At 46.9% G+C, this 25,622-nt stretch overlaps 1 protein-coding gene across 1 annotated transcript; it reads left to right on the plus strand.

Moving 5' to 3' along the window:
- Window positions 1-1,047: 1,047 nt before the first annotated feature.
- On the plus strand, window positions 1,048-9,414 carry si:ch211-153b23.5 (uncharacterized protein LOC321177 homolog). The gene is made up of 4 exons (XM_038775606.1): window positions 1,048-1,265; window positions 1,568-1,739; window positions 6,119-6,320; window positions 9,038-9,414. Exons 1-4 carry the CDS (start codon window positions 1,155-1,157, stop codon window positions 9,228-9,230), a joined length of 678 nt encoding a protein of 225 aa, XP_038631534.1. The 5' UTR covers window positions 1,048-1,154; the 3' UTR covers window positions 9,231-9,414.
- Window positions 9,415-25,622: the final 16,208 nt, after the last annotated feature.

A 25,622-nucleotide genomic window follows, 5' to 3' on the forward strand; every position in this document is an offset into this window, starting at 1 on the left:
TAAAGACTTAATTACCTGCAAAAGCTCACATTCAAAGCATTGTCTTGCATCTTTGACTATGTTTATATATATGTTTCTGGAACATACCTCTTCATTCACCTGAGGAAGGAGCAATGCTCCGAAAGCTAGTGTTTGAAACAAACCTGTTGGACTTTAACCTGGTGTTGTAAGACTTCTTACTGTGATCAGCCTAGTCCAACACCAGCATCTCCACCTCATTATCTGAGGCCTTATGTCTCAGACTGAACGCGATGCACTCATCAGCAAACATCCCCACTTTTCACCTCATGATTGATGACGATGAGGGAGTTGAAGATGGTTGGGGCTAGGATACTCCTGCAGTGATGTCCTGTGCAGAGACGATTGATTTACCACAATTATCTTCCTTTGTGCTAGTTATGACTCCAGTCAGTGCAGGGCTTTGCTCTCCGACACCCATTGACTACAACTTTACTCGGATCCCTTGATACCATACTCAGCCTTGATGTCGAGGGCAGACACTCTCTCCTCATCTCTGGAATTCAGCTCTTTTCTGTGATCCAGTTACCCCAACGAACCCAAACCGAGCAGGTTATTCACGTGTTAAGTGTTGGATTTGGCTCTGCTTCTTGTGGACACCAGTACCTGGGCAGCTTTTACAGCGTCGGGTAGACGCTGGCATTGATGCCAATAAACCAACTGAGCTGATTATCTCAGGAGAGAAACTGTTACCTCCAGCTCATGTTTTCCACCAATTCGATCTATTGGGGAATTGAAACCTACCACCAGGCTGCTGCAGGCTTCAGTATCAGCGTGACAAAGCACTTTTGCTTGAACAAGCTCGAGTTATTATGGTCATTATACAGATACTATTGTGTAAAATGCCCTTCAAGGTCAATTAATATCGAATTTATTTTGTCTCTCTGAAGTTTTGAAGAAGACCAAATGTACGTGACATTCCTGGAAAATTTCTGGATTGTCCCCACCAGGAAGTTTGGGATAAATTAGTAATTAACAATGACAGGGGCACTGTTGCTAAGATCCTCCTGTTGCGGAGATTCTGTTGCAGTTGGGTGCCGCCCCCTCCCTGACGATATAAAACAGAGACAGGGGAAGAGTGTGCTAGCTGAGGCTCATTTCAAACAGAAGTGACGGACTAGTGCAGTGCTCTGACCATGGGGAAGAAGCGAGTGGCCATCATCCTGTCCGGCTGCGGTGTCTATGATGGCAGCGAGCTGCACGAGTCCTCGGCAGCGATGGTTCATCTCAGCCGAGCGGGGGCCGAGGTACAAGTCGCCTTTCAGCTCATCGCTAAACGCTGCAGATCACCATTTCCTCTGAAAATCCCAAACTTGTCTTTCAAGTCCCCCTCTCACTCTGCTCCTCCATCTCCACGCGGCTCGCCTTCCATTTCTATGCTAATATCGTATCGTTGAACATTTCCCGCCGACTTCCTTGTTACAGTTCGCAGTTTTCATTCCCCCCACCCCACCACCTCCTTCTTCCTCTTTCCGCCGGTAAGTGTCTTCCTGTTGGACAGTCAACACTCGCTCCTGCCTCTCTCAATACTTGTTTCACTTCTTTCCAGGTACAGCTCTATGCCCCTAATGTGAACCAGATGCATGTTGTAGACCATATGACCGGCCAACCAACCGAGGAGGTTCGCAATGTGCTGGTGGAGAGCAGCCGGATCGCCAGGGGTAACATCAAGAACCTTGACGACCTCAGCATTAATGACACGGACGCATTGGTCATTCCAGGTAAATGTCCCGTTCTGTACTCTCACCCCCCCACCCGATCAACATGGACAGTTATGGAAAACCGCAGCAATATATTTGCACAACATCTTGCTGTGTCGAATATATCAATGATGTGGAGATGCCGGCGTTGGACTGGGGTGAGCACAGTAAGAAGTCTTACAACACCAGGTTAAAGTCCAACAGGTTTGTTTCAAACACGAGCTTTCGGAGCACGGCTCCTTCTTCAGGTGAATGGAAAGGCTTGTTCCAGAAATGTTTATCGAATATATCAACGCATTGTTTAATACTGCTCTTGCAATACATCTGCACGCGTCGTAATGCCCAGTAATTGGAGTGTACTGTAATTTGAAACTGGAGATCATCCCTGTAGTATCAGATTACCATGATGTGGAGATGCCGGCGTTGGACTGGGGTGAGCACAGTAAGAAGTCTTACAACACCAGGTTAAAGTCCAACAGGTTTGTTTTAAACACGAGCTTTCGGAGCACGGCTCCTTCTTCAGGTGAATCACCTGAAGAAGGAGCCGTGCTCCGAAAGCTCGTGTTTGAAACAAACCTGTTGGACTTTAACCTGGTGTTGTAAGACTTCTTACTGTATCAGATTACCAGGCAAGGGAGCTGTGCTTGGCTAACAGCTCATTCCCAGCCCGTTCAATGTGGCTGCTGAAAGCTTCTTTCAAATCAGGAGTTGTTTCCCAGTTTAATTTCCGGCAACACCACCGATTTAAATGACTTTTTTTTCTGTTAAATGTTAGTTTGGGCCACTTCAAAAGAGTCACTGTACAGGTTGTGTGTTGCTGCACTTGTATAGCAATTTTAGAAAATAGTCCTGGAATGTGAATGTGCAAAAGCTCTATCACAACAGGTTAGCAGAGATTTGCAAGCATTGTCTGAGAAATGTGTGGATCTGCGGGACTGAGGGGAGAAATGGGATTGGATTGCTACCTGGGGATCTGGCATGGATTTGTGGGTGAAATGTCCTTGTTCAGTGTCATTTTTGACTCTATTCTGGGTACAATTTTATGTCCCCACCCCCCTCCAAGGCAGGTTCTGAGGGGTGGGACCATAAAATTAAATGGATCGGATTCCCCCTGGAACGTGTCCGCCCAAACCCAGACTCACTTTTACATTGGGGCGAGCAGGGCCTCTGACAGAAAACACGGCCAGATGTGTTAAGGCCCTGAAACGGCCACTTAATGGTCTTATCCTGCTCAGCCTCAATTTCTGGGCTGCTGGGAGTGGGTAGGGTAGGAAAGTGACACTTACGGTGGCATGGCGGTTAGCACTGCTGCCTCCAGGGTCCCAGGTTTAATTCCGGCCTCGGGTTACTGTCTGTGTGGAGTTTATACTTTCTCCCCAAGTCTACGTGGGTTTCCTCCGGGTCCTCCTTTTTCCTCTCGCTGTCCAAAGAATTGCAGGTTAGGTAGATTGGCCATGCTAAATTGCCCTTCGTGTTCAAAAGGTTAGGTTGGGAATAGGGTGGAGGTGTAGGCTTGAGTAGGGTGCTCTTTCTAAGGGCTGGTGCAGACACGATGGGCTGAATGGTCTCCTTCTGCATGGTAAATTCTATGATTTACACTTTTCCCATCCAGTAGGAGGGACAGTGTGGTGTGCCACACTCTGAAGGCCCCCTCTGATTTTTGGTGCCCTCCCCCAGGACATTGGAGCTCTGGGACCCCTGGACCTCCCCCTTTCCCCTCCCACACTGCAATCGCCACCCCTCGCCTGAATCCCCTCCAGGAGTCCCCTACCCTGGAACCCCTAGGATGTGCCTTTCAAATGGCCCCAGGTCTAAAAGATCTGAGCAGAACACTGCAGTACCTATCTTAGCCACTAAAGTGCTGTGCATGGCTGAGCTGAAGAGTTCTCATGGGGCACAACTTCCTTCTAAGGGCGGACGGACAGAGGTCCCACACACTGCCAATCAATGCTCAAGAGAGTATAAAATGACAGTGGCATTTTGAAAGTTGCCGGTTGCATGTCTGGCACTGACCCTTGGGATGGGCGATCACTCGCCATCCATAAAATTCTACCCTCTGGGTGGAATATTGTGGAGGTGATAGGGGTCAAGGAACCTGGAGATTGAGATCCTGCCCACCAAAAGCTGTCAGCCATTTTGAGCCCATTACTTCTTCTGTACTCCGCTGCACCACCAGTGAGGTGGTGGCTGCTGCCGATATACCAGTCAAGACCTCAGATCAAGGAGAAAACCAGACACAAGTGGGTGATGGCAGAAATGTGTCGCAGGAGGAGGGGCAAGGAGGGCGGTCAGCAACAAGGGCAGAGGGTAATTGTCAGTGGGCCCCCGTTCCTAATGCCGACCCCTTAGACACTGAGCATATTTTGAAGGGCCCTAATCACCCCACACCCGAGTGGCGAGTGACTGCAAGGAAACATGCCAGGATTTTCTTGTCATTCTCCCTGCTTGGTGTACCCCTTGCCCATCACTGGGTTAAAATCATGGTGTTGAGAAGAGACATTAATTGCCTACTTCAGGGCATCAACTGGCAGCAGTAGGAAGGATTTCCATATGCCTTCTTTCCTTGGGCGTAATTGGTCTACACCCACCACTGTCCCACCTGATTAAATGCCCCACCACCACCCCATCTGACACCGAAGAATGCACAGGATTCCATCCTATGATAATCTATACAAGTGTCAGATACAGCTACTTGTTTTTGGAATAATCCCATTTATTTTTGAGTGGCCATTTCCACAGACTACAGTAGCATTTTGCTAGTTACACATGTAGACTTGTTTTAAAGTCCTAATTGGTAGCACTTTGCTGATGGCCATTACCTTCTCAGAGGTGGTTCCTGACCATGTAACCTGTGAGAATACACTCAGCCACCCCCAGCGGCAAGTATTTTGGCTGCTTTGCAAGATGATGCTGCTATCAGGGCTGTGGACCTGAACCACCTCTTCTGGTGGTGCTAGCACCATCTCATTTATTTTCTTGCTGTGCTGCTGATTTAAAGGTTGCCATTACTGGACATGCTTTGTAAGAAAGTGCATGCTAAACCTGTTAAAAGTCTCTCAAAACAAGTAAGAAATATTGTACCTCAAATGCCAATAAATAATACTAGTCAGAGTGTACAACAAATTTTGTCCCGCTTCCTATCATGGCTAGATGTGTGTAAGGGTCATCAGATGTCTGAATTAGCTTGCCTTTTGCCTTAATTATATGCACCATTTCATATTATATTAATGGTTAAACAAACCATTGACAACAGGGCTGCAGTCCCACAGTAGGATGCTGTCAACAACTATTCACCAATCCGGCAAACATTGGAAATGGAAATACATTAACTAACACCATTTTGTTTAACAATATCTAAGATAACATAAATCAGCATAACGATAAATATTGAGGATTCTATAAAGTCATGGATATACATTAGTAACCAAGGGTGTCAAGTTCATCATAGGCACCATAACAATTATCACAATATTTCTGATAAGTTTCTATAACTAAAGTGATATGCGTATTAAAATGTATAATCACTACCTTTCAATTGAGTGGTTGCTTTTAAATGTGGGCAGTTCCAACTTCCTCTGAGATTGCCAACTTCACTTGGGGAAGGTTGCAGGAAGTTGGCCATGTTTTTGGCTCATTATGTAATTGGTTGTATAAACATTTTGGGATAAGCTGAGGCTGTGGAAGGAGCAACCTAAATGCAAGTCCTTTTTCTTTCTCTCATTGGAAGCTCTGTGCTTCAAATCAGGGGAACATGGATTTGATCTCCATTCATTCCCTTACCTCAACTGCAACTTAAGTAGAAGATTCATGGATATCCTTGAAACATGGCATTCCTGGAGGATTGTATTGCATTCCTTTTGGAAGTTACTGCAGATGAGATAATGGAAGGACGGGGAATAATGAAAAAGTTGGAGAGGAAAGAATGCGATAAGGGACATGGCCAACATAATCAGTTCTATCACATGGATCCTGTCCAAAGCGCCATTCAACTGGACAGACACATTTTAGAAGCTAAATTGCATGATTTTAATTAAACACAAGAACAGATTTATAATTATAAATATTATATTTCCTTCCACTGATCCAAGTTTAATTGATTATAAGATTTATATATTTTTGATATCTTGGCTTCTTAAGGTTTCTCAGCTTGAATGTCATAATTAAGCAAGGATCATTCTCATACAAGCCTTTATTCACAGTGGCGGATTCTCCACGATTAATCCTTTAAATGTATCCCACATGCAACTTGCTGTCCTTACCAATGTGTCCAGAATATCTTTTTCTTACAGATTCTCCAAAGTAAAAGACAAGATCACTACATATGCATTGATGAAGCCGACGGCAATTATTTTTATAGCAACAAAACCGCAATCAAATTTCCATCTATCTTCTTTATTCAGGTGGTTTTGGAGTTGCTAAGAATCTGAGCAACTGGGCAGTGAAAGGGAAGGACTTCACGGTGGAGGCATCAGTGGAATCCACTGTAAAGAAATTTCATGCTACAAAGAAACCTATTGGCCTGTGCTGCATCTCTCCAGTGCTGGCGGCTAAACTTATTCCTGGGTGTGAGTTAACTGTGGGCTATGATACAGAATGTGAAAAGTAAGTATTATAATTTCAACTAAATTTTCTGAGAATTAAGGTATGCATTTTCGTTACACCTAAAGTATACTGACAAATGTAATAACACCAAGTATTGGTGTTAAGGGCGGCATGGTAGCACCTTGGTTAGCACTGTTGCTTCACAGCCCCAGGGACCCGGGTTTGATTCTTGGCTTGGGTCACTGTCTGTGAGGAGGCTACATGTTCTCCCTGTCTGTGTCGGTTTCCTCCGGGCGCTCCCGTTTCCTCCCACAAAGATGTGCTTGTTGGGTGAATTGGACATTCTGAATTTTCCCTCAGTGTACCCAAACAGGCGCTGGAGTGTGGCGACTAGGGGATTTTCACAGTAACTTCATTGCAGTGTTAATGTAAGCTTGCTTGTGACTCTACTAAAAATTGAGTGTTTCAATCAACATCGATGGCTGTCTAGTGACATAATTATTGCAACTAGCAATGGGTAAAATATAACCTGCAGATATATTGCATCACGGCACAATAAAGAAGTTATATGAGCCATTAGATTGTAATCTAATCTATTCAATGCTCTGGCCTACTTGGAGCTGGTCCACTAAAAGACTTAACATTTGTTGGCAGTTGTTCTTGTTTACTATAATAATAATCTTTAGTGTCACAATTGGGCTTACATTAACACTGAAATAAAGTTACTGTGGATAAAGTCCTTGCTAATCTCTGGCAGGAAGCTTGTTTATCTGATTCCCCACATGATACCTTATACTACTGCTCACTTACAGGGCTTTTGGGGGAGTGTCAACAAAAATTAGAGGGTGAGAGACAGCATGCAACAATGAGTCATTTCCCCTTCGGGGAATGGAGACTTGGAGGACAAGTCAATCTGGCACTTTCCTAAGGCTTGGGAACGGGTACCTTGCTTGCTGCCTGCCCCATTTAAGCACAGTGAAGAATGTGGGATCTCTGAATTAAACTTAATCTCTGACCTCTTTAACTTGAATGCTGCAGATACTGTATTACACTAAACAGCACAGGATACCTCCCAGATTGATCAAGTCTACTGCACTGAAATACTTTTCTATTTGCCCAATATGTTCAACTGCTGTCCGGGGGAGGGGGGAATCTCAATCCCATACAAAAACCCCAGATGGGGTGCTATTCCTATAAAGCTCATGAATAATGAACACTACATATACTTTGCAGCACCTTTTCTTAAAAATACATTTGAGTTGAGTGGTTGGGGTGGAAATTCGATTACATCATTTACTTTGGGTTGAATGTCATGAAGAGGTGAATTATGAAAACTTTGGAGAAATGACGGAGGGTCAAGATCGAGGTTTCATATTGGGTAAAAGGATAGTAAATGGATGGTTTAATTTGGGTTGTCATTATTGAAAAGGTCATAAGAATAACATTACTATGAGGACAGATAAAAAAATTTCTTCTAGTCTGTAAAGTATGGACTTAAACTTCAATCTTTGAGAAGTTGGGCATTCGCCTGATTATATTTTGTGAGTTAGGGAGGAAACCCATCCGTTTATTTCTTTTAAGATTACTGAAAGTTCATTGCTTTTCTTGGGAGATGGAATGGTCTGGGTGGGGTTTTTGTGGGGGAAAATTGTATTATATGTGATCTATAGATAGAATAAGGCTTCACGGCAAATATGGGCTTGTCCCAAATTTTTCATGCTAGCCAAAATGCATTTACATTTGTCCTTCCCATGCAGATGTTTCCTTACTTAAACCACTGAGGTATATCAACAGGTACCATTTGATCTAGTGCCATCTTTCTCCAACACTTTATGTGTATTTAAAAATTTTATACTCCTGTTATCGCTCACAGATTCCTATTGTTTATTGCAGTCCCCAGGCCTTTTAGGTGACTTCCTTGTTGAAATCTGATTCACTTTATTTTTGCGATCAGTGTGACATTATGATCTCATCCTGTTCTACTCTTGGCTTTTCTACATAGGGGCAAACCTATTCTAAAATTTTAAAACCGCCACTCTTTAATGAGTGAATTACTTAATTAAATGTTTATCCAAACATATATTGTTTTCAGATCTGGTGAAATGACAAAAAAGGATCTTAGCATCTTACCTCTTTAAATTTCACACTGATGTCCTGCATTATATTACACTTGTTGAAATCAACCTTATTTGTCCTGCAATATCCATTACTAATGACAGCAATCATATTTTACTCAAATTCCATGTGGCTCTTTCCATACTGTTCCATGTACTCACCAAGACATCAGGAATCTCTGTTCTGGAATTCAGTATGAAATATGAATATTTGCTATATTCCACCAGAACAAGAATGTGGCAGGTTCAAAGATAACAGCATGACCTCTGTGCTGAAAATTCTGTTGCAAGAGTACATTTTCCTGAAATATACATCCCGTGTGCAACTAATGTTTAATTATAATAGTTGCATAGGTTAAATAAAATATGGTAGCCATTGCATTTTCAGTACCAATACTGAACTCCTGTAATGAACTCATTCCAAATCATGTAGTTAAATTAATCAATCCTACATCTTCAGAGGGAGCAACACTTACAAGGGAATGTGGATTGGAAATTTAGTGCTGCACTGTTGTAAACTTGCCTCCGCGTTATGCTTCGTTTGCGGGATTTGTGAATTTTACCGTCTTATCAAATTAATAGATATTTTTCCTGATATTGTGATTCCTCACTTTTACATTTTGTTCAGTTTGCCATTCTGATATTTTGCACTTGTTCCTCTAGGTGGCCCTATGCAAAAACAGCCCAGGCAATGGCAGATCTTGGGTGCAAACATATCAACAAGCATGTCAATGAAGTACATGTCGATAAGCAAAATAAATTGGTGACAACCAGTGCCTTCATGTGCAATGCTCCCATCCATGAGGTTTTTGATGGAATTGGGGAAATGGTGAAAGAAGTCTTAAAGCTGGCATAAATCCTCAGTAAATTGATGTAATTAAAAGTGCATCTCATGGAATTTTTGAGGATCAGAAACTGTTCAGTTTACAAGAGTGTGTATTCTTTGGCACTTTTATGTTTTGAGGGAATATTTAAATTCTTGTGCCACTGTTGTGGAAGAAAGGCTCTAATTTAACAGATTAAAGGAATTTTCTGAATAAGGTTGACTTTTATCTAAGTTTTTATTGCCTGAAGTTTTGCCACATAATATTTCTTAAGTACGAGTTGAAAAATAATGATTGGCGAATTTTCAGTTCTCCAATTTATTCAATGAGGGACGGGATCAAATTCCATATTTACCTGCTATCTTTCATTCAGCCTCCCCCTTCTCAAATAGAGTGATGTGCTGCACAATTCCGATGCAGTGACAGAAGGCAATTTGTTTCCCTATTTTCACATAAGGCTCTGCTCTGCCATTCAATGCGATCATGGCTGATCTGATATAATCCTCCACTCCACTTTCCCATCGTTTCCTCCATAACCTTTGATTCCCTTACTGATTCAAACTTTGTGTTGGTGACCCCTCTTAGACAGCAATAGATGGCATCCTGTGAAATGTTGGGGATGTCCCCTGCTCGAGACTTGAAGGAGTCTGACATCAAGAAAGTCTTTGCCATGGTCACCTTCAAAGTCACTGGCAGTGCCATCCTTTCCCTGCTCTGAGGCAGCAGGTCTGATAGATAGATAGAGAAATACAGCACAGAACAGGCCCTTCTGCCCACGATGTTGTGCTGAACTTTTGTCCTAGTTTAATCATAGTGTCCAAAATTCTATGGTAATCAAAGGGTAATTTATCATGGCCAATCCACCCAACCTGCACATCTTTGGACTGTGGGAGGAAACCGGAGCACACGGAGGAAATCCACGCACACACTTGGAGGATGTGCAGACTCCACACAGACAGTGACCCAAGCCAGAATCGATCCTGGGACCCTGGAGCTGTGAAGCAATTGTGCTATCCACAATGCTACCATGCTGCCCTTAAGAACAAATTAATCTACACTCCATTATTCTACCATAATCCATGTACCTATCCGATAGCCGCTTGAAGGTCCCTAATGTTTCCGACTCAACTATTTCAACAGGCAGTGCATTCCATGCCCCCACTACTCTCAGGGTAAAGAACCTACCTCTGACATCCCCCCCCTATAACTTCCACCATTCACCTTAAATTTATGTCCCCTTGTAATGGTTTGTTCCACCCAGGGAAAAAGTCTCTGACTGTCTATCTATTCCCCTGATCATCTTATAAACCTCATAAAGTTGCCCCTCATCCTTCTCCTTTCTAATGAAAAAAGGCCTAGCACCCTCAACATTTCCTCGTAAGACCTACTCTCCATTCCAGGCAACATCCTGGTAAATCTCCTTTGCACCTTTTCCAAAGCTTCCACTTCCTTCCTAAAATGAGGTGACCAGAACTGCACACAGTACTCCAAATGTGGCCTTACCAAGGTTTTGTACAGCTGCATCATCACCTCAGGCTCTTAAATTCAATCCCTCTGCTAATGAACGCTAGCACACCAAAGGCCTTCACAGCTCTATCCACTTGAGTGGCAACTTTCAAAGATCTATGAACATAGACCCCAAGATCTCTCTGCTCCTCTACATTGCCAAGAACCTTACCGTTAACCCTGTATTCCGCATTCATATTTGTCCTTCCAAAATGGACAACCTCACACTTGTCAGGGTTAAACTCCATCTGCCACTTCTGATCCCAGCTCTGCATCCTATCTATGTCTCTCTGCAGCCGACAACAACCCTCCTCACTATCCACAACTCCACCAATCTTCGTATCATCTGCAAATTTACTGACCCACCCTTCAACTCTTTCATCCAAGCCATTAATGAAAATCACAAACAGCAGAGGACTCAGAACTGATACCTGCGGTACACCACTGATAACTGGGCTCCAGGCTGAATATTTGCCATCCACCACCACTCTCTGACTTCTATTGATTAGCCAGTTCGTTATCCAACTGGCCAAATTTCCCATTATCCCATGCCTCCTTACTTTCTGCATAAGCCTACCATGGGGAACCTTATCGAATGCCTTACTAAAATCCATGTACACTACATCCACTGCTTTACCTTCATCCACATGCTTGGTCACCTCCTCAAAGAAGTCAATAAGACTTGTAAGGCAAGACTTACCCCTCACAAATCCATGCTGACTATCCCTAATCAAGCAGTGTCTTTCCAGATGCTCAGAAATCCTATCCCTCAGTACCCTTTCCATTACTTTGCCTACCACCGAAGTAAGACTAACTGGCCTGTAATTCTCAGGGTTATCCCTATCCCCTTTTTTGAACAGTGGCACAACATTCGCCGCTCTCCAACGCCCTGGTACCACCCCTGTTTACAGTGAGGACAAAAAGATCATTGCCAACGGCTCTGCAATTTCATTTCTTGCTTCCCATAGAATCCTTGGATATATCCCGTCAGGCCCGGGGGACTTGTCAATCCTCAAGTTTTTCAAAATGCCCAACACATCTTCCTTCCTAGCAAGTATCTCCTCGAGCTTACCAGTCTGTTTCACACTGTCCTCTGCAACAATATGGCCCCTCTCGTTTGTAAATACTGAAGAAAAGTACTTGTTCAAGACCTCTCCTATCTCTTCAGACTCAATACACAAGCTCCCGCTACTGTCCTTGATCGGACCTACCCTCACTCTAGTCATCCTCATATTTTTCACATATGTGTAAAAGGCCTTGGGGTTTTCCTTGATCCTACCTGCCAAAGATTTTTCATGCCCTCTCTTAGCTCTCCTAATCCCTTTCTACAGTTCCCTCCTGGCAATCTTGTATCCCTCCAGTGCCCTGTCTGAACCTTGTTTCCTCAGCCTTACATAAGTCTCCTTCTTCCTCTTAACAAGACATTCAACCTCTCTTGTCAACCATGGTTCCCTCACTTCCATCTTTCCTTGCCTGATGGGGACATACATATCAAAGACACGTAGCATCTGTTCCTTGAACAAGTTCCACATTTCACTTGTGTCCTTCCCTGACAGCCTATGTTCCCAACATCTGCAATTCAATTCCTGTCTGACAGCATTGTATTTACCTGCAAGAGGTGGCAGATTTCAGCGAGCACCACCATATGCACACTGTTACTAGCTTAGGTTAAGGTGGGAGAAATGCACCCCGAAGAGACACTGCTATCAAAGAGAGGGAGAGACATTGCCTTCTCTCTTTCCAGAGAGAAGCAGTTGGAATGTGAACATGGCTTTGCCAGGATAGTGGGCTTCCACGCAGTACAGGACGCCGTTGATGACACACGTTGTTTTGTGGCAATTGCATTTAACTTCACAATATACAGCAACTGCATGGGTTTCCTCTGCCTCAATGTTCAACATGTTTTCAGTCATAGCACATCATATAGGTCAATGCTCTGTACCGTAGCAGCAATCATTCTGTGACAGTCTGCTATTGCATCAGCATCTGAGCCACCATGAGATTCCAGAGAGCCACTACTGGGTGACAAGGGCTATCCACTGGCCACCTGGCTCGTGATCGTGGTGCGCAATCCACACACTGAGGAGCAGCATTCATACTGCCACACCAAATGTCGGTGAACAGGCTTTTAGGGTGCTTAAGCAACACTTCCACTGCCTGAACCACTCTGGAATAACTCTGAAGTATCCTTCAGATAGCACATCTTAATTTGTCATGTGCTTTTGCATCCTTCAGAAACTCACCACGATATTAACATAGGAGATAATTAACAGTATGTGACAGGAAGTGATAGAGAGTAAAAACCTAAGAGTAAAACAGCAGTCAAGGCTAATGGTTACAAAAATAACAAAATAACAAAACTAAAGGCTCTGTATCTGAATGCACGCAGCATTCAAAACTAAACAGATGAACTGATAACACAAAGAGAGCTAAATAAATACAATCTATTAGGTGATGGTTGTTAAATGGCTGGCCAAGCAGAGGTGAGCTGGCCACTGACATACGTGGTGGGGTGGGTACGTATTTATAAGCACTTAAAAAAAAAAAGATTTGCATAGGTTTCACACTATCTCTGGGTTGGGAGGCCTCTGATTCGCCTGCTCCACCATCAGCTGAGCACATCAATCAGCAGGGCGCTCTATTTAAAGGCCGCCACAGAAATCTCCAGGACTTCTTCCAAGCCAGACTCACAGAATGGCTGCTCAATAGTTTGCGTCAATATTCACGGAGGGCTCCCTCACCAGAATTATTGTTGTAACCGCAGATGCGGAGGAAGCTATCGAACAAGGTCACCAATCCTGTGAGGTGGTGGCAGGCCTGGTAAGCACCAGATCGTTGCAGACGGGCACCAAGTGCCGTAAGTGATGAATGGTCTCCTTTATGCCAGGGTAAATGACTCACCTGTCACACACTCGCGCACCTATCACACATCCACAGGAACTACACACACTGCCATCTCAAGGGACGCCACACATTTCCTCATCTCCCCTGCAACTCGCCACCTCATCACCAACCACACTGGCCAGGCTTCCTCGCCATCTGCCCTGGCACGTGAGCTGCTTACACTCTCCCCAGCTGTTTTATTGCAGGGCAAATTGGCTCACAATAAATGAGAGAGATCCCACACAGGCGGAGGGATGCCCGAGATTAAAATCTTCTCTCAGTTCAAGAAGAGACGGGGAGGACTGTTAAGAACTCCGCTGATATTCAATACAAGGGTATCCCAGAACCCAGAAGGGTAACTTGGAACACCAGCGCAAAGTGGTGTATATTTTCTACAGTAACGGACTTCATTAGTAAGTGTGTAGAAGACTGTGTGCCAAATAAGCAAATCCGCCTGTTTCCCAACTGGAAACCCTGGATGAACAGGGATATCCATTGTTTGCTAAAGACTAGGTCTGAGGTGTTTAAGTCAGGTGACCCTGATCTATACAAGAAAGCCAGATATGATCTAAGGAAATCCATCAAAGATGCCAAAAGACAGTACCGGACCAAGCTCGAGTCCCACACTCGCCACATGGACTCCCGCCGACTATAGCAAGGTCTGCAAGACATAACAGACTACAAGGTGAAGGCATGTAAAATCACCGGCTCCAATGCACCCCTCCCTGATGAGCTCAGTGCATTCTATGCCCGCTTTGAGCAAAAGGTCAGCGAGAGCACGCCCTCCACCCTGGAAGCCTTGGATGAACTCGTATTTGAGGTCACCATTGCAGATGTCAGAGCAGCCTTCTTGAAGGTCAACCCATGGAAAGCCACTGGGTCAGATGGGGTACCCGGACGAGTACTCAGGTCTTTTATGGATCAGCTGGCAGGGGTATTCACAGACATCTTCAACCTCTCTTTACAACAATCAGAGGTCCCTATCTGCTTCAAGAAGACTTGTACCAATGAAAAGCCAAGCAGTGTGACTTAATGACTATCGTCTCGTGGCTCTGACATCCATCATTATGAAGTGCTTTGAAAGGTTAGTCATGGCACAAATCAACTCCAGCCTCCCAGATTTCCTTGATACACTACAGTTTGCCTACTGCTGCAACAGTGCCACAGCAGACACCATCTCCCTGGCCCTGCACTCAACACTGGAACACATAAATAACAAAGACACCTATGTCAGACTCCTATTTATTGACTACAGCTCAGCCTTCAACACTACGAAATTCATCTCCAAACTCCGTGGCCTGGGCCTCAGCTCCTCCCTCTGCGACTGGATCCTGAACTTCCTAACCCACAAGCCATAATCAGTACGGATAGGCAACAACACCTCCTCCACGATCATCCTCAACACAGGTGCCCTACAAGGCTGTGTCCTCAGCCCCCTACTAAACTCTTTATACACCTATGACTATCTGGCTAAATTCCCCTCCAACCCGATTTTCAAATTTGCTGATGACACCACCGTAGTGGGTCGGATTTCAAACAATGACGAGACAGAGTATAGGAATGAGATAGAGAATCTGGTGAACTGGTGCAACAATAATCTCTCCCTCAATGTCAACAAAATGAAGGAGATTGTCATCGACTTCAGGAAGCGTAGAGGAGAACATGCTCCCATCTACATCAATGGGAGCAAAGTAGAAAGGGTCAAGAACTTCAAATTTTTAGGTGTCCAGATCACCAACAACCTGTCCTGGTCCCTCCATGCCGACACTATAGTTAAGAAAGCCCACCAACGACTACTTTCTCAGAAGACTGAGGAAATTTGGCATGTCAGCTACGATTCTCACCAACATTTACAGATGCACCATAGAAAACATTCTTTCTGGTTATATCACAGCTAGGTATGTTTCCTACTCTGCCCAAGACCTCAGGAAACTACAAAAGGTTGTGAATGTAGCCCAGTCCATCACGCAAACCAGCCTCCCATCCACTGACTCTATCTATAATTCCCGCTGCCTCGGAAAGGCAACCAGCCTAATTAAAGACCCCACGCACCCCGGACATACTCTTTTCCACCTTCTTCCGTCAGGAAAAAGATACAAATGTTTGAGGTCACGTACCAACAGACTCAGGAACAGCTTCTTCAATGCCATCATCAGACCTTTGAATGGATCTACCTTGTATAAAATTGATCTTTTCTCTCCATCCCAGTTACGACTGTAACATTACATTCTGCAGTGTCACCCTCCTTCCCTTTTACAGTATGTGTTGTCTGTACAGCATGCAAGAAACAATACTGTTCACTGTATACTAATACATGTGACAATAATAAATCAAATCAAATCAAATCAGTGCCAGGGACCAAGGTTTTATTCCGGCCTTGGACTGGAGAGGCGCCACAAGTTTCACCTGCACCACGGTAGAGACAGAGTTCTCAGTGGGACTTAGCAGTTGAGAGGCCTCGGAGTCGTAAACCAGTGAGAACCTCACCTGCTCTGATCCACAGCAGTCTGTCAAAGGGGTCTGGCAGTTGGAGGACAGCTGGAGGCCAGGAATCTGCTGATCCCAGTCAGATGACGTGCCTCTCGATGCTGTCATGTTTCAGTTGCTGGAGCTCCAAAAGCAAAGTCAGGAACACCAGGAAGCATGTTAGCTACATTTCTTGGAATGAAAGCCGAATGGAGGAGTCCAAGGAGACCCATCTCTGCCACCCCAAGGGCTTAATGGGACCATGCGGTGAAATGGCCAGTTCACAGAATCACCCGGGTGGATGGTGGAATGTGCTACCGAGGGCAGGAGTCAGACTCCTTCCAATGATGTGGAGCACCAGAGCTCATCAAGGAACGGGTCGTCTACATCCTCCATCTCATGCACTAGACCCCCTGATACTGCTAACTCAGGGCCAGCACCATGTAGTGAGGCAGGTATGCATGGGAGGGGAATGAGGGGCTGCTGGCTGCAGGGGAGGGGTGTTTGGATGGGTGTGGATGTGGGGTGGGGGGGAATAGGGCGGTGGGGAGAGATGGGATAGGATGGGACGGTAGGACCGCTGGTGGCCAGGCTTCCTAATTGGTGAATCTGGAGGCAATTAGATTGTCCCATGCGCGGCAGCCCAGGCGCACACTTTGTGCGGCCTTCTGTGGCTGGCCGGGCCCTGTCCATCTTGGCCCTTGTCTGCATCCTCCTCATCGGCTGAGGCCTGGCGTTCGACCTCCTCTTCCAGCATGTCATCGCTCTGCTGTGTGGTATTGTGGAGGACCCACCATGATGTAGGAGACTCTCCTAGCGCTATACTGGAGGGCCCCTCCAGAGCGATCCAGAGACCTGAACACCATCTGGAGCAGCCAATGCACCGCTCAATCACTCCCCTGGTCGCTTCATGGGCTTCCTTGTAGTGGTCCTCCAGGTTGGCCTGTGGCCTCCGGATAGGCGGCAACAGCCATGACCAAAGTGGATAACCCCTGTTTCCCAGGAGCCAGCCCCTCACCCAGGGCTGGGCCCCAAAGGTGTCGCTAACCATCGAGGAAGGCTCGGGTATCGGGTGCAGACGTACATGATGCGCACGCAACTCATAGTCACACATCAGCTGCATGTTCATCGAATGGAACCCCTTACGGTTTGTTAAGACCGGCCTGCCAAGGGTTGGAGCTCGTAGGGTGACATGCGTTCTGACGATTATCCCCTGGACAAGGGGCATCCTGATGTTGGCACGAATGTTGCAGCCCGGGCAACCTGGTGGGCTCGATCCATGCCGAAGATAATATATTGTGCCAACAAGGCAGACATAGCCTCCGTTACGGCCCTGATGCAGCTGTACACCGAGGTCTGCGAGATCCCCACTCGGTGCATGGAAGGACCTCCTGGCATACACGTTCAGGGCGACCATCCTCCCCCCATGCCTCCACTGTGCCACTGTGCCAGATGTGCCCTGTTCAGCTGGAGCCTTTGGCGACACACTCAGTCCTGCAGGTCCTCAAAAGACAGCCACTGCTAGTATACACAATGCAAAGGCTCCTTCCCACCTCCTCCTTGGCCTGTTAGATGGTCGGCCCTCCACCCTCACTGACTGGCCCCTGTTCCTCTGGGGCATGCTCCGGTTCTGCAGGGCGCTGGCGGGCATACTGAGGCTGTGAGGATGAGAGCAACCATGCCTGGTTCGATACTGAAATCCATTGTCTGCAGGTGGTAATGTGCAGACATGTTAGCATGTTGGTAGCCCGTGCCTGATCAGGCCCGTCAGGCTACACAATGGCCCTGGCATGCATTGCAGTCTCCGCCCCCGCATGTCCCCCTCCCAACTTCCCCTCCCCTCCCATCACAACACCCACCCCAACCATTCCCCCTGGTACCCTGCCCTCCACACCGCACCCCTGACCCCATTGTTGCCCAGCACTGGGTGGGGGAGGGATCCTCTGGCCCAACACCCATCCCTGCTGGCAGGAGTATCGTTGCCTGTCCTACATATGTCAGCTGTACACTCCGCGGCCCCTGTCCGCCGCCCTCCTATCGGAGTTGCTATGGACATCCTCCTTGGGTGGGCAGCGTGATGCCCTGCCAGCAAGCTGGCACTCGGGTGTGCTTGCTGGGGGGAGAAGGGGGGGTGGGGTGAGGCATCTGTACGACTGGTGTCATTCTGCGCAACGACTGACCACGGTGGGCGGCCAGCAAGATTGCAGGCCACGGCAGTGCCGGCCCATGTCTGGCACACTGATCCCGGGGGGGGGAGGGGTTACCACAAAGTCATGGCCCATCCTCTGGTCACCACCCACTACTCCCCAAGGCCCTGGCGCCTGCCAGGTAGTCCACAGTTGTGCCTTTGGGAACATGTCCTACCTCCTCCCTCTCCCCCTCAGCAGCCACACCACTTGCCTCCTGATTATATACACCACACGTGAATCTCACCATCGGTAATTCACCATCGGTAATCCAGCTAAGAAGGTTGTGCAGTGCTGATCTGAGGAGACAGAAGAGCTCTTACGTGACTGCTTAGAGACAGTGGACTGGTCCATATTTAAGAACTCAGCGACTAACTCAAATGAGTATGCCACCACCATCACAGACTTCATCAGCAAACGTGTGGCTGACTGCGTGCCAAAGAAAGCAGTACGTACGTTCCCCAACCGGAAACCATGGCTCAACCGCGAGATTGACTCCCTACTGAAGGACAGATCTGAGGCGTTCAAGGCAGACGACCCTGTCCTATACAAGAAATCCAGGTACGACCTCCGCAAAGCCATCCGAGATGCCAAGAGAGAATATCAAACTAAGCTAGAGTCACAGGCAGACTCTCGGAGGCTGTGGCAAGGACTAAACAACATAACGGTCTACAAAGTGAAGCTGAGCAGTATCTCTGGCAGCAGCGCACCCCTCCCCGATGAACTTAATGCATTCTATGCTCAGTTCGAGCAGATAACCAACAATCCACTGTCGAGTGCCCCAGCAGCCCATAATTCACCCACACCCACCATCACAGCTTCTGAAGTCAGATCGGCCTTCCTGAAAGTGAACCCTCGGAAGGCGACGGGCCCGGACGGGATCCCTGGTCGTGCACTCAGAGCCTGCGCAGACCAGCTGACAGAGGTATTCACAGACATCTTTAACCGAGGTCCCCACCTGCTTCAAGAAGACCACCATCATACCGGTACCAAAGAAGAACCAGGCAACATGCCTCAATGACTACCGCCCAGTGGCCCTGACGTCAGTTGTAATGAAGTGCTTTGAGAGGCTGATCATGAGCGCATCACCTCCATACTCCCGGAACGCCTTGACCCACTTCAATTCGCATACCGTCGCAATCGGTCCACATCAGACGCCATTTCCCTGGCCCTACACTCATCCCTAGAGCATCACGAAAACAAGGACTCCTACATCAGACTCCTATTTATTGACTACAGCTCCACTTTCAACACCATAATCCCAGCCAAGCTCATATCAAAGCTCCAAAACCTAGGACTTGGCTCTCCACTCTGCAACTGGATCCTCGATTTTCAGACCAATAGACCACAATCAGTAAGAATGAACACCAACACCTCCTCCACAATAGTCCTCAATACCGGTGCCCCGAAAGGCTGCATACTTAGCCCCCTACTCTACTCCCTGTGCACACACGACTGCGTGGCAAAACTTGGTTCCAACTCCATCGAAATGTTTGCTGACAATACGACCATAGTGGGCCGGATCTCGAAAAACGACAAAACCGAATACAGGAGGGAGATAAAGAACCTGGTAGAGTGGTGTAACGACTACAATCTCTCCCTCAATGCCAGCAAAACTAAAGAGCTGGTCATTGACTTCAGGGGCCGAGGTGGAGATGGTGAGCAGTTTCAAATTCCTAGGAGTGCACATCACCAAAAATCTGTCCTGGTCCACTCACGTTGACGCTATCACCAAGAAAGCACAACAGCGCCTTTACTTCCTCAGGAAACTAAGGAAATTCGGCATGTCCAGATTAACCCTTACCAACTTTTACAGATGCACCATAGAAAGCATCCTATCGGGCTGCATCACAGCCTGGTATGGCAACTGCTCGGCCCAGGACCGCAAGGAACTTCAGAGTCGTAAATACCTCTCAGTCCATCACACGAACCTGCCTCCCATCCATGGACTCCATCTACACCTCCCGCTGCCTGGGGAAAGCAGGCAGCATAATCAAGGACCTCTCCCACTTACTCACTTTTCCAACTTCTTCCACCGGGCAGGAGATACAGAAGTCTGAGAACACGCACGAACAGACTCAAAAACAGCTTCTTCCCCACTATCACCAGACTCCCAAATGACCCTCTTATTGACTGACCTCATTAACACTACACCCTGTATGCTTCAACCAATGCCAATGCTTATGTAGTTACATTGTATATCTTGTGTTGCCCTATTATGTATTTTCTTGTATTTTCTTGTATTTTCTTGAATTTCGTTTAATTCCCTTTTCTTCCATGTACTGAATGATCTGTTGAGCTGCTTGCAGAAAAATACTTTTCACTGTACCTCGGTACATGTGACAATAAACAAATCCAATCCAATCCTCCTTGCAGATGGAGGCGTGGTGAATGCTGGGATGGGTCCCTTAGACCATAAGACCATAAGACATAGGAGTGGAAGTAAGGCCATTCGGCCCATCGAGTCCACTCCGCCATTCAATCATGGCTGATGGGCATTTCAACTCCACCTACCAGCATTCTCCCCGTAGCCCTTAATTCCTCGCGACATCAAGAATTTATCTATCTCTGCCTTGAAGCCATTTAGCGTCCCGGCCTCCACTGCACTCCGCGGCAATGACTTCCACAGGCCCACCACTCTCTGGCTGAAGAAATGTCTCCGCATTTATGTTCTGAATTTGCCCCCTCTAATTCTAAGGCTGTGCCCACGGGTCCTCGTCTCCTCACCTAACGGAAACAATTTCTTTGCGTCCACCCTTTCTAAGCCATGTATTATCTTGTAAGTTTCTATTAGATCTCCCCTTAACCTTCAAAACTCCAATGAATACAATCCCAGGATCCTCAGCCGTTCATCATATGTTAGACCCGCCATTCCAGGGATCATCCGTGTGAATCTCTGCTGGACACGCTCCAGTGCCAGTATGTCCTTCCTGAGATGTGGGGCCCACAACTGGACACAGTACTCCAAATGGGGCCTAACCAGAGCCTTATAAAGGCTCAGTAGCACATCGCTGCTTTTATATACCAACCCTCTTGAGATAAATGACAACATTGCATTCGCTTTCTTAATCACAGATTCAACCTGCATGTTTACCTTTAGGGAATCCTCGACTAGCACTCCCAGATCCCTTTGTACTTTGGCTTTATGAATTTTCTCACCGTTTAGAAAGTAGTCTATGCTTGGATTCTTTTTTCCAAAGTGCAAGACCTCCCATTTTCTCACGTTGAATTGCATCAGCCATTTCCTGCACCACTCTCCCAAACTGTCTAGATCCTTCTGCAGCCTCCCCACTTCCTCAGCACTACCTGCCTGACCACCTAACTTCGTATCATCGGCAAACTTCGCTAGAATGCCCCCAGTCCCTTCATCCAGATCATTAATATATATGGTGAACAGCTGCGGCCCCAATACTGAACCCTGTGGGACACCGCTGGTCACCGGCTGCCATTCCGAAAAAGAACCTTTTATCCCAACTCTCTGCCTTCTGTCAGACAGCCAATCCTCAACCCATGCCAGTAGCTCACCTCGAACACCATGGACCCTCACCTTACTCAGCAGCCTCCTGTGAGGCACCTTATCAAAGGCCTTTTGGAAATCCAGATAGACCACATCCACTGGGTTTCCCTGGTCTAACCTACTTGTCACCTCCTCAAAGAATTCTAACAGGTTCATCAGGCACGACCTCCCCTTACTAAATCCATGTTGACTTGTTCTAATCCGACCCTGCTCTTCCAAGAATTTAGAAATCTCATCCTTAACGATCGATTCTAGAATTTTACCAACGACCGAGGTTAGGCTAATTGGCCTATAATTTTACATCTTTTGTCTTGATCCTTTCTTGAACAAGGGGGTTACAACAGCGATCTTCCAATCGTCCGGGACTTTCCCTGACTCCGGTGATTTATGAAAGATCTCAACCAACGCTTCCGCTATTTCTTCAGCCACCTCCCTCAGAACTCTAGGATGTAGCCCATCGGGGCCAGGAGATTTGTCAATTTTAAGACCTTTTAGCTTTTTTAGCACCATCTCTTTTGTAATGGCAACCATACTCAACTCAGCCCCCTGACCCTCTATAATTTTTGGGATATTACTCATGTCTTCCACTGTGAAGACAGACGCAAAGTACTTATTAAGTTATCCAGCCATTTCCTCGTCTCCCATCACTAGCCTTCCGGAATCAGTTTGAATTGGCCCAATGTCTACTTTGGCCTGTCGTTTGTTTCGTATGTATTGAAAGAAACTTTTACTATCATTTCTTATATTACTGGCTAGCCTGCCTGAGTGTCCTCAATTATGCATACAAACTCCTGCCATTTTTGCTCTGCTGTCTTCCCCACTAGGGTATGCTTCCAGTCGATTTTCGCCAGTTCCTCTCTCATGCCCTCGTAATTACCTTTATTTAACTGTAACACCATTACATCCGATTTTGCCTTCTCTCTTTCAAACTGCAGACTGAACTCAACCATATTATGATCACTGCTTCCTAAGTGTTCCCTTACTTTAAGATCTTTTATAAAGTCTGGTTCATTACATAGCACTAGGTCCAGAATAGCCTGCTCCCTTGTGGGCTCCATGACAAGCTGTTCCAAAAAGCCATCTTGATGATATGCCAATGGCATTTATTGCACGATTTGCATGGCCACACCGATGTGTGGCATAGAACGTATTCATGCCACTGTTCCGTTTGCCCCGGTGCGCGCACGACTGGCGGCGATTCTCTGGTCCCGTTGAATCGCGGGAAGGCGTCAGACCCGATCATGGCTCTTAGGCCCCATTCTCCCCCCCCCCCCCCCCCAGCGCCGAATACGCTCTCAGCGTGGAAAATCCCACCCAAGGTAAATGTTTAAAACCTGTGCATAGCACATCACCTAAGATGCTTAAGTATGTGAAACATGGATAGTGACTGTTGTACAACCCTGATTGGAAATAACAAAGGGAAATAGGTGGGCCGTGCATGGTATACGTGTCTCTTATTTCTCCAGAACTTGAGAGACCTGGTCAGCGATCCTTAAAAGGAACACTGACGAATTACAAAAGCAGACAATTTTTTTGTGGTTTTTTTTCAATGTTTTGTAGGTGTGTTAGTACATTCTCACAAAGGGTGTTCAGATATTTCTAATGCCACTGTGTCGAAATGGATGGAATAATTAGCTAATTGAGAAGAGTACATTGTGTAACATTGTGTTCGACTGCATCTCTTACTTTGAAACCGCCGAAATATGTTCCTTTGCTAAACCACTCCCTGTTCTTGAGATGAAACTGGATTTCCTTGTAATAACTGGCAATGGAAAATAAAAGCAGCAAGTAATAATTTATGTCCATTATTAACTCGAATCCACATTGATCATCTTCAAACAGTCGGCTGTTGCCCAGCACCGGGGTCGAGGGGGGGTGGGGGGGTGGGGGTGGGGGGGGGGGGGGGGGGGGTGAGAGGGGATCCTCTGGCCCAACACACATCCCTGCTGGCAGGGGTATCGGTGGCTTGTCCTACACATGTCAGCTGTACGCTCTGCAGCCCCTGCCCAGCGTCCTCCTGCCAGTTCTGCTGTGGGCATCCTCCTTGGGTGGGCAGCGTGATACCCCCCCGCAGGGTGGCACTTGGATGTGCGGGGGGGGGGGGGTGAGGCACCCATATTACTGGTGTCACTCTGCGCAACCACTGACCACGGTGGGCGGCCAGTTGGGTTCGCCGCAAGATTGCAGCCCATGGCAATGGCAGCCCATGCCTGGACACATCGATCCCGGGGGGGGTCACGCTAACCCCGTGGCCCATCCTCTGGTCACCACTTGCTACTACCCAAGGCCCTGCCACCTGCCAGGTAGCCCACGGTTGCGCCTTTGGGGACATGTCCTACCTCCTCCCTCTTCCTCAGAAGCCATGGCGCCTCCTTCTTGATTTTATACACCACAAGGGATTCTTGCCATCGGTAATTCCTCCCGGCAGAGACGGAGCATCACTGGAGGCCCGGAGAAGGCCGGAGTGGGCCCGTAATGATATGCCAATGGCGTTTTCTCCACAATTTACATGGCCACATGAACGTGTGGCATAGAGCGCATTCACGCCACTGTCAAGGGGCGGAGCATGGCATTCCATCTGCCCCGGTGCAGGCCACAATCTTCGGCTGATGTGCGATTCTCCACTGAATCATGTTTCCCGATTCTGCTGACGGAGAATCCCGCCCATTATGTTTGCATCTCTGGCCCACTATACAGTATACAAATGAAATGAACCTGCATGTTGTAGTTGTGTCAGTGACACTCTTTTATCGATTGGGGAAAAACTTGTTTTTGGGTATCATTCATGTGAAGTAAAAATATAGCGATAGGTGTGTTCATTTTTATTGCACACACTGATGCAAATCAAAAGTCAATTTTGTGTAAATCCAAATAGTGACCAGACACAAAATGGTAATTCTTCAGAATGCCAGGTTACAGAAGGTTTAACATTTGCTGACCTTGCCTGGAAGTTCTCATGGAGGCAGTGGTTCCAAATGTCAGCTGAAAAGTCAGGTCGAACCCACCTTTGACCTTTGCTCAGCTGGGGAGGCGGAACCAGATTTTATGGTTGTCATGCTGTTCACCATTTGAAGTCGTGGTTTCTGCCCCTTTGTGGAGGGCTCCTCCTGAAGCTGCCAGACAATCAGATGGCTCGGAGGTCAGAACAGCAATGGGGAGGCAGATCCTGAGCTATGTAGGGGTGGCTTCGCTGGGGCCAGTCAGGCAGGCAGGCCACAGTGAGGGTGCTGAAACGAGGGTGCTGAATCATGCAACCAGAAGGCTGGCGTTGCTGGAGAAAGGGGACCAAGTAGAGTGGCAATTACAATGTGCCAGGCCCCAAGTAGCAGGGCACCCCTCTCAAAGCTGCTGCCAGGCTGCCAATTTATCTGGTGGCCTGGCCACATGGCCTATCACCTCATCCCCCTGCTGCTGGTAAAATACCAGCACCGATGGGACAGAGTCCCTTAGGTGGCTGTTGATATGTCTGCTATTAACTCCATTTTACCTGGTTCTCCAGGCATGATGGAACATTGACATTAAGGTGAAGGAAAAGTGCCATTGTCCTCACAACCATATTATGCAGATGATTATTATCATCGCCAGCTTTGCAGTCTTCAACAGACAATGTATCTTCAAACAGGGTGCTTGTCTTAAAATGTATAAATTCATTGACCACTAAAGGGTTTTAATTGTCCCAAGGGGTGGCTGCCCAACTTAACTCCTCATCATAGAATCATAGAATTTCCAGGAATTTACAGAAGGAGGCCATTCAGCCCATCAAGAATGCACTGGCTCTTGGAAAGAAAACCTTACTTAAGCCCACGACTCCATCTTATCCCCGTAACCCAGTAACCCCACCCAACCTTTTTGGGGACTGAGGGAAA

This window comes from Scyliorhinus canicula, chromosome 17, assembly GCF_902713615.1.
Source record: "Scyliorhinus canicula chromosome 17, sScyCan1.1, whole genome shotgun sequence".
NCBI lineage: Eukaryota > Metazoa > Chordata > Chondrichthyes > Carcharhiniformes > Scyliorhinidae > Scyliorhinus > Scyliorhinus canicula.